This window comes from Blennius ocellaris, assembly GCF_963422515.1.
Source record: "Blennius ocellaris genome assembly, chromosome: 20".
NCBI lineage: Eukaryota > Metazoa > Chordata > Actinopteri > Blenniiformes > Blenniidae > Blennius > Blennius ocellaris.
This window is the reverse complement of record NC_137669.1, coordinates 4,581,421-4,590,394: the sequence shown is the minus strand read 5'-3', so window position 1 is coordinate 4,590,394 and position 8,974 is coordinate 4,581,421. Positions and strand designations below refer to the sequence as shown.

Sequence of the window (8,974 nt, the reverse complement as noted above, 5' to 3'; positions counted from 1 at the left end):
AGGAGGAGGAGGAGGAGGAGGAAGAGTCCGTTCAGGAGCACCAGCTGCTAAAGTAACGTCGTGCGTCACCGAAAAGTCCGACTCTGCTCAGCAGCAGGCGGCGAGCAGCCATTAGCTCGACACCCCCTCGTTCCCTCACTCACCTCTCCTCTGGGCTTCCTCCCAAACACACACACACACACACACACACACACACACACACACACACACACACACACACACACACGCGAGCAAATTCAGGTACACAAGCAGTTACCATGGAAACAGGGTCAGACAGCGTTCTTGCTCTTTGGCTTTGGCGGTCCACGTATTTCTTTTTCTGGAAAAGTTGTCCTGCAGCTGGGAACTTCAGGAAAGTTACCAGTTGGGAAAGTCCCACTTACCAGCTGGCAATACTTGTATGACAAGTCTTCACATTTCATGTACATCACTACCAATACAGTTGAAGTACTGCTGGTTCTTTCACTGCTAGAGGCTTGTGGTGTGCTCACAAGGAACTTGGAAATGGGAATTCCAATTTTTGAGTGGGAAAGTTACCAGTTGGGAAAATTTGTATAACAAGTCTACACATTCTATACATTTCACTTCCATACAGTTGAATTACTGGTGTTTCTGTAGCTGGCAGAGGCTTGTGATGTGCTAATGAGTAACTGGGAAATTGGAAAAGTCAAATTTCTGAGTGAAAATTACCTCGTTGACAATACTTGTATAACAAATCTTCATTATATGCAGTTCAATAAACCTGAATTATTGCTGCTTTTGTAGCTTGTAGCAATTTCTGAGTGGGAAAATGACCAGTTTGGCATTTCTCAAGGTTTTTACAATATAAGTGCTTCATATTCACACATTTCAAATTAATGCTGTTTTTGTGGCAGGCAAAGACTCGAGTAAATGGGAAATGGGAACAGCCCAATTTCGGAGTGGGAAAATTATTTGGGAATGCTGTGAAATTTGAATTATCAGACTGGGAAATGTCCCTGAGAATCTAATGTGACATGCGTCAACACAATGTGGTGTGTCTGACTGAGAAATGAGATCGATTCAAGGCGTGCGTTGTGATGAACAAACTTAATCCCAGTTGAAGTGGGAAATACCAGTTTTGTTCCTCCAGACTCTGCTCAGCGTGTACTGCGAGCCACAAAAGTAGTAACATGACAACTGTCAAATAATGACAAAGGTAATGCAGCCATGTTTTCATGAGATTTTACATCGACTTAGTCATTTTCTGCAAAACAATACAATTGGTTGTCAGTTGGGAAAGTCCCGGTTCCCATACGGGAGCATTCGCACAGCAAGTGAGGCCTCCCATATCAAGCTCTTTACTTCCATTCCTTACTTGTAGCTGGCAAACTATGATGTCTTGTCAAGGAACTGGGGTGTGGGTAAAATCTGTCTTTAAAATGGGAAAAATACATGACTATGACTTAATGTTGTTTTAATAAATCGAAGGCAAAGAACAAAGAAAGCAACAATGAAAAACCACAAGAGAAGATTTGGACACAAGGGCTTTTCTGAAGTCAAATGTTTGAACTTAGCAGCGTTCATGCTTTGTTTCTGTTTTCCATTTTTCATTTTTAACATTTGCCATTTCCAAGTTACCACAAATTCATCATTATTGTCATTTTGAGTTATATAAATAACAAATACCGTGTGTCATGCAGGTAATATTAACTCCTTGAAGCACTCGGATGATTCCAAATTTATCGGTGTGATCTTTTCCATTTGAAAGCTTTTTTTGTTTTGAACATTGAAATTTGAAAAGTCGCACCTGACAGTTACACATGAAGCCACTCACTTAGTTGAACCCCGGTGACTTTAATTGTTTTTGAACCCTATGCCAATAAATCTGCATAATGTGTGTAAATATATGTTGTGTCGGTTCAGTACATATGTAGCCCCCCCCACACACACACACACACACACACACATACACACACACACAGACTATAATAACAAAGTAGCAGGACAAACAATAATACTGCCATCTAGAGTGCAAGTCCAGCTCATGCATCCTTCCTCAATCAGAGGAAAATAAAATAAAAGAAAGGAAAATAAATTTAAAAAGGAAAAAAATAAGAAATAAAACAAAGAAACATTTTCTTTATAGTATAGGTAAAACTGCTGGAACTATTAGGAAGCTCACAGCAGCTATAAACAGCCAAGATGCATAAATGGCACAAGCTGGAAAATCCATGAAAAATCAAAATTGTACCAATGACACATTAATTAAAATTTAAAAAAGAAAAAGAGAGATATGTTTAGCAGCTCCATAGTCTGTCTAATTATTTTTCCACAATTGTCTAAAATGTCATGTCTTACTGTGAAAACAATTTATTTTATTTATTTATAGTTATATGTGGAGTCACATGTTTTCAAACGAGTCTTTGTTTATGTGTAAAACCCAGGGTTCGAATTACAACGTGGCTTTCGGGGGAGCCCTATTTTCCGATCAGACCTCTCAAGTTTGTAGAATAGGTATGCCGCATGTTTTTAGAGCGCCCCCTAAATTTTTCAAATTAGGCTTTCAGGGGAGTTCAGGTCCCTTTCAGGGGAGCCCAGCTCCCCTTAGCTCCCCCGTAATTCGAACTCTGGTAAAACCTCATTCTAGAATAAGACGCGAGACGTTTCAGCACCATGGACAGCGACCAGAAGACTGTAATGACCACATGTGGCCGCTAGATGGAGACTCGGCCTCATCGACAGACGACCTGGCTGTAATTACCACATGTGGCCGCTAGATGGAGACTCGGCCTCATCGACAGACGACCGGGCTGCAATGACCACATGTGGCCGCTAGATGGAGACTCGGCCTCATCGACAGACGACCGGGCTGCAATGACCACATGTGGCCGCTAGATGGAGACTCGGCCTCATCGACAGACGACCGGGCTGCAATGACCACATGTGGCCGCTAGATGGAGACTCGGCCTCATCGACAGACGACCGGGATGCAATGACCACATGTGGCCGCTAGATGGAGACTCGGCCTCATCGACAGACGACCGGGATGCAATGACCACATGTGGCCGCTAGATGGAGACTCGGCCTCATCGACAGACGACCTGGCTGCAATTACCACATGTGGCCGCTAGACGGAGACTCGGCCTCATCGACAGACGACCGGGCTGCAATTACCACATGTGGCCGCTAGACGGAGACTCGGCCTCTTCGACAGACGACCGGGCTGCAATGACCACATGTGGCCGCTAGACGGAGACTCGGCCTCATCGACAGACGACCTGGCTGCAATGACCACATGTGGCCGCTAGACGGAGACTCGGCCTCATCGACAGACGACCTGGCTGCAATGACCACATGTGGCCGCTAGACGGAGACTCGGCCTCATCGACAGACGACCGGGCTGCAATGATCACATGTGGCCGCTAGACGGAGACTCGGCCTCATCGACAGACGACCGGGCTGCAATGACCACATGTGGCCGCTAGACGGAGACTCGGCCTCATCGACAGACGACCTGGCTGCAATGACCACATGTGGCCGCTAGACGGAGACTCGGCCTCATCGACAGACGACCGGGCTGCAATGATCACATGTGGCCGCTAGATGGAGACTCGGCCTCATCGACAGACGACCGGGATGCAATGACCACATGTGGCCGCTAGATGGAGACTCGGCCTCATCGACAGACGACCTGGCTGTAATTACCACATGTGGCCGCTAGATGGAGACTCGGCCTCATCGACAGACGACCGGGCTGTAATGACCACATGTGGCCGCTAGATGGAGACTCGGCCTCATCGACAGACCACCAGGCTGTAATGACCACATGTGGCCGCTAGATGGAGACTCAGCCTCATCGACAGACGACCGGGCTGTAATGACCACATGTGGCCGCTAGATGGAGACTCAGCCTCATCGACAGACGACCGAGCTGTAATGACCACATGTGACCGCTAGATGGAGACTCCGCCTCATCGACAGACGACCAGGCTCAGTGAAAATATTCTTTAATTCTAATAAAAGAAACAAACTAATAGGTTGGTTTGGTTTTGTTTCCTTTGTAGTTTTTGGACCTCGTTGCAGCTCAATCTGATCTCAACCAGTAAAATGAAATAAATAAATATATACCAACAATTGTGAAGTTTAATGGAGCAGTCCAGAGTGGTCTCGATTTCATGATCTTTGTTCTTGACTCCATCTCAGTCTTTGTCTCAGGTGATCCTGTCTGTTAAACTCATTTTGTGTGCATGTATACAACACAGCAAACAATAACATTATCCCCCCCCCCAAAAAAAAAAAAAAATGAACCGTCCAGCAACTGAATAAAGAATTAGCAGGAGCCTGAAGCTGATTTTGAATCCTGGACCATCAAAGGATTACAAAGAAAGATCAATAATCAAATACAAAACTAAAAGACAGTTTAAGTTAGAAATCAATTTTTGAATAATAAGTAAATATCAAATTACTAATTCACAGCATAAATTGTTATTATTTTACATCTTAAACTCTTTTTGAAATCACTTTAAGTACCATCAGGAATGCTATTGTTCATCACATGGAACATAATTTGTAACGTTTTTAAATATATAATGTGGAGGATTGTGTGAAAAGTTGGTGGGTTGAATCCTCGTATTCATTGATCGTCCTCATCGCTCTTTTCTGCAATTTGAATTATTGGATCCTTTGGTTAGTTTTATATGCATTTCCCCATATCTCCACACAATATGTCATATAAGGCAGCACAAGTGAACAATACAATATATGTACACTTTTATTATTCAGTACGTCTCTGGTCTTGTAAAGAACAGAATATATATTTGGACAGTTTCGTTTTTCCGTCTTCTATGTGAAGTTTGTCATCTATTATCACTAAAACGTAGCTTCATAAACCCTTTTCATTTTAATATTGTTTAAATACAGTTTTACTTCAGCATCTGCCCTTTTTTTCCTTCCAAACAACATAAATGTTGCTTTACTTGCCTTTAATAACTTATTTAAAGCAAACTATGCATTTAACTTGTTCAATTCTATTTCTATTGTTTTGTTGGTTTTGTTTAACAATTCTCTTAAGGTTTCCTCCAGAACAAAATAAATTAGAGTCATCAGCAAACATTGTAGATTGGAATGCATCACTTACTCAGCAAAAATCATTCATATAAAGTAGAAAAAACCTAGGTCCAAGTACTGAACCCTGTGGAACTCCACAGGTTACTTTTAGCATAAGATTTAACATGATTAATGATTAATTAATCAAACTATTCTTAAAATAACGTCTTCACCAAAGCTGAGCTCCACCTCTTGTGCCACAACCTTCACGTGTCTTCAGAAGCAACGACTGAATCAATTGTGTCGAACGCTTTTCGTAAATCAACAAACGCCACAGATCTTGTTGTCTGGAGTCGTTGCAATGTTTTCTCCACATTCCATCACTGCTCGTCCAAATCCTATTTCTCAATAAAAGCATCCGGTTTATGTACAGATATTTTATCAAGACTATTTATATAGTCACCATTTTTTTTTTTACAAACTGAGATCATTTTGGCTGTTTCCATATTTTCTCAAAGTGATTTGTTTCAAATATATGTTAATGGTTCAAGGATACAAACGATAATTTCTTTTAAGAGTGACATAGCGAAATCAAAACAATCGGTAGATTTGTTTTTTTTGCTTTTAAATTTTCTGACAACTTCTAGAATGTCACCCTCACAAGTTGTGTTTTAAAAAGCTGCACTTGCTTCTCTGTTGAATAGTAAACCTGTTCTCTGTCTTGAAGAACAAGCTGATCATTCATTTCAAGCTTTGCAAAAAAACGGCAGGTGATCTGTCACATCTGTCACTAGTAGTCCACTTTTTACCTTCCCATCAGTTCTATTTACAAAAATATGATCAATCAAGGTTAAAAAATCAGAGTAGAGAACCCAAAACTAAACATTGAACCAATAAATTTTGCCGCTTTCTCATTGGACTTCAACAAACCAACGTTAAACGTCGCCTCACCTTGGAAGTTTTTCAAATATTTCTGAAATCTTCATGTTGAATTGGTCAATGCAGGATCATTAGGATTAAAAAAAAACCTAAAAAAGCCTAATTTCCTCACTCGACTCCACACTGTCAAACCCACCGCTAAAAAAGAAAGTCGAGACAACATGGACCTTCTGAAGGCTTTATTTGGTGATTGTGTTAGAATACAGACGTGGCATCAACGTGAATCATCTTCAAGTCGTACATCAGGTGCATAGAGGTTATTATTAAGAGGTGCAAACGACAATCCTGCAAAACAGATGTGCAACATTTGGCTACAGCTTTCAACCTCAGTCTGTGGTGGATTCAGACCGAGTGCAAAAGTTCAAAGTTCCTCGAAAAGTCGCCTGAAAAGTCGCCGGCCGACGGACTCGTCTGGTTTTGGGGGTTCGTCGAGTTTCCCCGGATCTCCAGATCATCGCAGCTCCGACTTTCCCCGTCAAACACCAACAAACATTTCCACTTGTTACAACGGCTCTGATGGTTTTAGAGGAATCAGCAGTCTTTTGTCCTCTCAGCATTTTCAAATGGAAAAACCAGGGGCTAAGTTTTTGATTAAAAAAAACCCAAAAACAAACCAGGGTTAGTGTTTGGGGCCTTCATCGGGTTATTGTCGACGTTTCAACTCCAGGGTGTCGTGGTCGGACAGCCGGACGTCACTTGGAAGCCGACTGAGCCTCGTCCATCCCGGCCTGCGTCATGAGCTCTGACACGTTCTTCTGCATGTCGTCGATACGCGTTCCCATCCGATCGAGTGTGGGGGGGGTTCAGAAATGTAATCATCCGCACAGGAAACACAGGGTACAGGGGGGCGGGGCCTCTTACCCACAACCCCCGGAGTGTCTGGGACGGCTCCTGAATGTGTAACACTGGAGGACACGCTCGCCTTTGTAACGGTTCACAGGCACTCTGCTGAGTCACTGTTACTGCTGAATCATTGTAAATGCTGAGCCACGCTTTCTGTCACTGGTTCTGTCGAGTCACTGTTGCTGCTGCTGCTGAGTCATTCTTACTGTCGTGTAACTCTTACTGTTACCGCTGAGTAACTCTTACTACTATTGCTGAGTCACATTAACTCTTATCGCTGAGCCTGTATTAATGCAAAGTCAGTGTTACTGTTACTGCTGAGTCATTCTGACTGTCGAGTAACTCTTTTGCTGTTACCGCTGAGTAACTCTTACTACTATTGCTGAGTCACATTAACTCTTATCGCTGAGCCTGAATTAATGCAAAGTCAGTGTTACTGAGTCAATGTTACTGCAAAGTAAAGTGAAGTTACTGCTGAGTCAGCGTTGCTGGTAAATTCGTGATACTGCAGAGTCATTTGAACTGTTACTGCTGAGTCATGTGTTACTGTTAACCATTACTGCCGAGTTACTGCTGAGTCATTGTGAGCTCTTTCTGACACAGGGAGTAAAAGTTGTGCAGGAAAAAGGATATTTTGGGACTCCAGTTGTTCAGACATGGCCTGAAATCTCCCCTGAAGTCGCTCCATCGTCGTTTCCATCTATAAACCGCAGAAACGCGTTAGGAAAGCGCCTCAAAACGGAGGTTTGTTCGTTTAGTGACGCTTTAAAAAGAAAGATTTAAACAGTCTCACCGCTTCCGTCATGTCTGTCGCTGCTTTACTCTCTGCTTTAGACATCCTCTTTCTTCATTTACGCTCCAGAATCGCCCGGATTATAATCTGGGACTCTCAGAATGAGATGATCGTAAACTGTGTTGCTTCAGGATGAAACAGAGGAGTTAAATCTGTCAAATACTCCGACTTTAATCATCTGAGCGACTCTTATAACTTTGTAGCGCTGACGAGCGGAAAGATGTCACTTCCGGTGCGAGGAACTTTAAAATAAAAGCATGGATATAAATTAAATTAAATTAAATTAAATTAAATTAAATTAAATTGAATTGAATTGAATTGAATTGAATTGAATTGAATTGAATTGAATTGAATTGAATTGAATTGAATTGAATTGAATTGAATTGAATTGAATTGAATTAAATTAAATTAAATTAAATTAAATTAAATTAAATTAAATTATGTTTTGCATCTGCATTTACACCACAACAGTGCTCTGAGCCACTGAAAATGCACATTTTTGAAAACCAACACGAAATTAAATTTCGTGTTGGAGTGAAAGATTAAAAAAATCACGAACATAAAAAAAGACATAAGCTAAACAGTGCAGTAAAATAATAATATATTAAATGTAAAATAAAAACCAAACAAATAATGCTAAACATATTGGCAAAGGTAAAGTGACACACCAAAGAGGGGCACAAACAGCTAATATTACATTCTGATGACATGTGAAGCAACATAAATCAACTTACTAAACCCTAAAGTTGTGAAATTCATTTTAGCATACAAAAGAGTCTGATAAATACTCAAGTCATAAAAAAGTTTGACCTGAAATAAAATGTTTAAAGTGAAAACAGAAAACTTTATTTATGTTTTGCATCTGCATTTACACCACAACAGTGCTCTGAGCCACTGAAAATGCACATTTTTGAAAACCTCTCTCAACGTGGAGCATCTCTGCGAAAATGGGAGCAAACGCAACTTTTGAAAACACTCGGTCTCAACAGAGGTCAACACAGGTCAAGACACAACTTTTCAAAAATGTTCAATTTCCATGGAAATGGGGATAAAATGTAACTTCTCTATAATTTTGTCACTTATCCCTACGAAAGTCCACATTTTCAAAATGTTACAGGTGTAAATGTGAAACTTTTCTGAAATAAAAACACAAAAATTATGCCTTTTCACTTGAGACGTTGTGTAAACTGGCCCTGGTTCTATTTCTTTGTTTTTTCCATTAAACACAATAGAGGAGAAACAAAAATCCTTTTGCGGGCTTTTATTCTGAAGGTGTATGTGTTTAAACCTGCAGATGTCTAGTTCTGACTTGACTTTTCCAGCTGTTTACATCCCAGGGACACACCCGCGAGTGTCCTTCCTCGTGGACTCCCCAGGCTGCTGTTAGCAGCA

The 8,974-nt window shown here is 41.3% G+C and overlaps 1 protein-coding gene across 1 annotated transcript; it reads right to left on the bottom strand.

The window, feature by feature from the left end:
• Nucleotides 1-6,141: 6,141 nt before the first annotated feature.
• On the bottom strand, nucleotides 6,142-7,770 carry hsbp1l1 (heat shock factor binding protein 1 like 1). Its single transcript, XM_080516598.1, has 3 exons — nucleotides 7,583-7,770; nucleotides 7,423-7,489; nucleotides 6,142-6,736 (listed from the first exon to the last, which is right to left on the bottom strand). Exons 1-3 carry the CDS (start codon nucleotides 7,625-7,627, stop codon nucleotides 6,639-6,641), a joined length of 210 nt encoding a protein of 69 aa, XP_080372724.1. The 5' UTR covers nucleotides 7,628-7,770; the 3' UTR covers nucleotides 6,142-6,638.
• Between the last annotated feature and the right edge of the window lie 1,204 nt (nucleotides 7,771-8,974).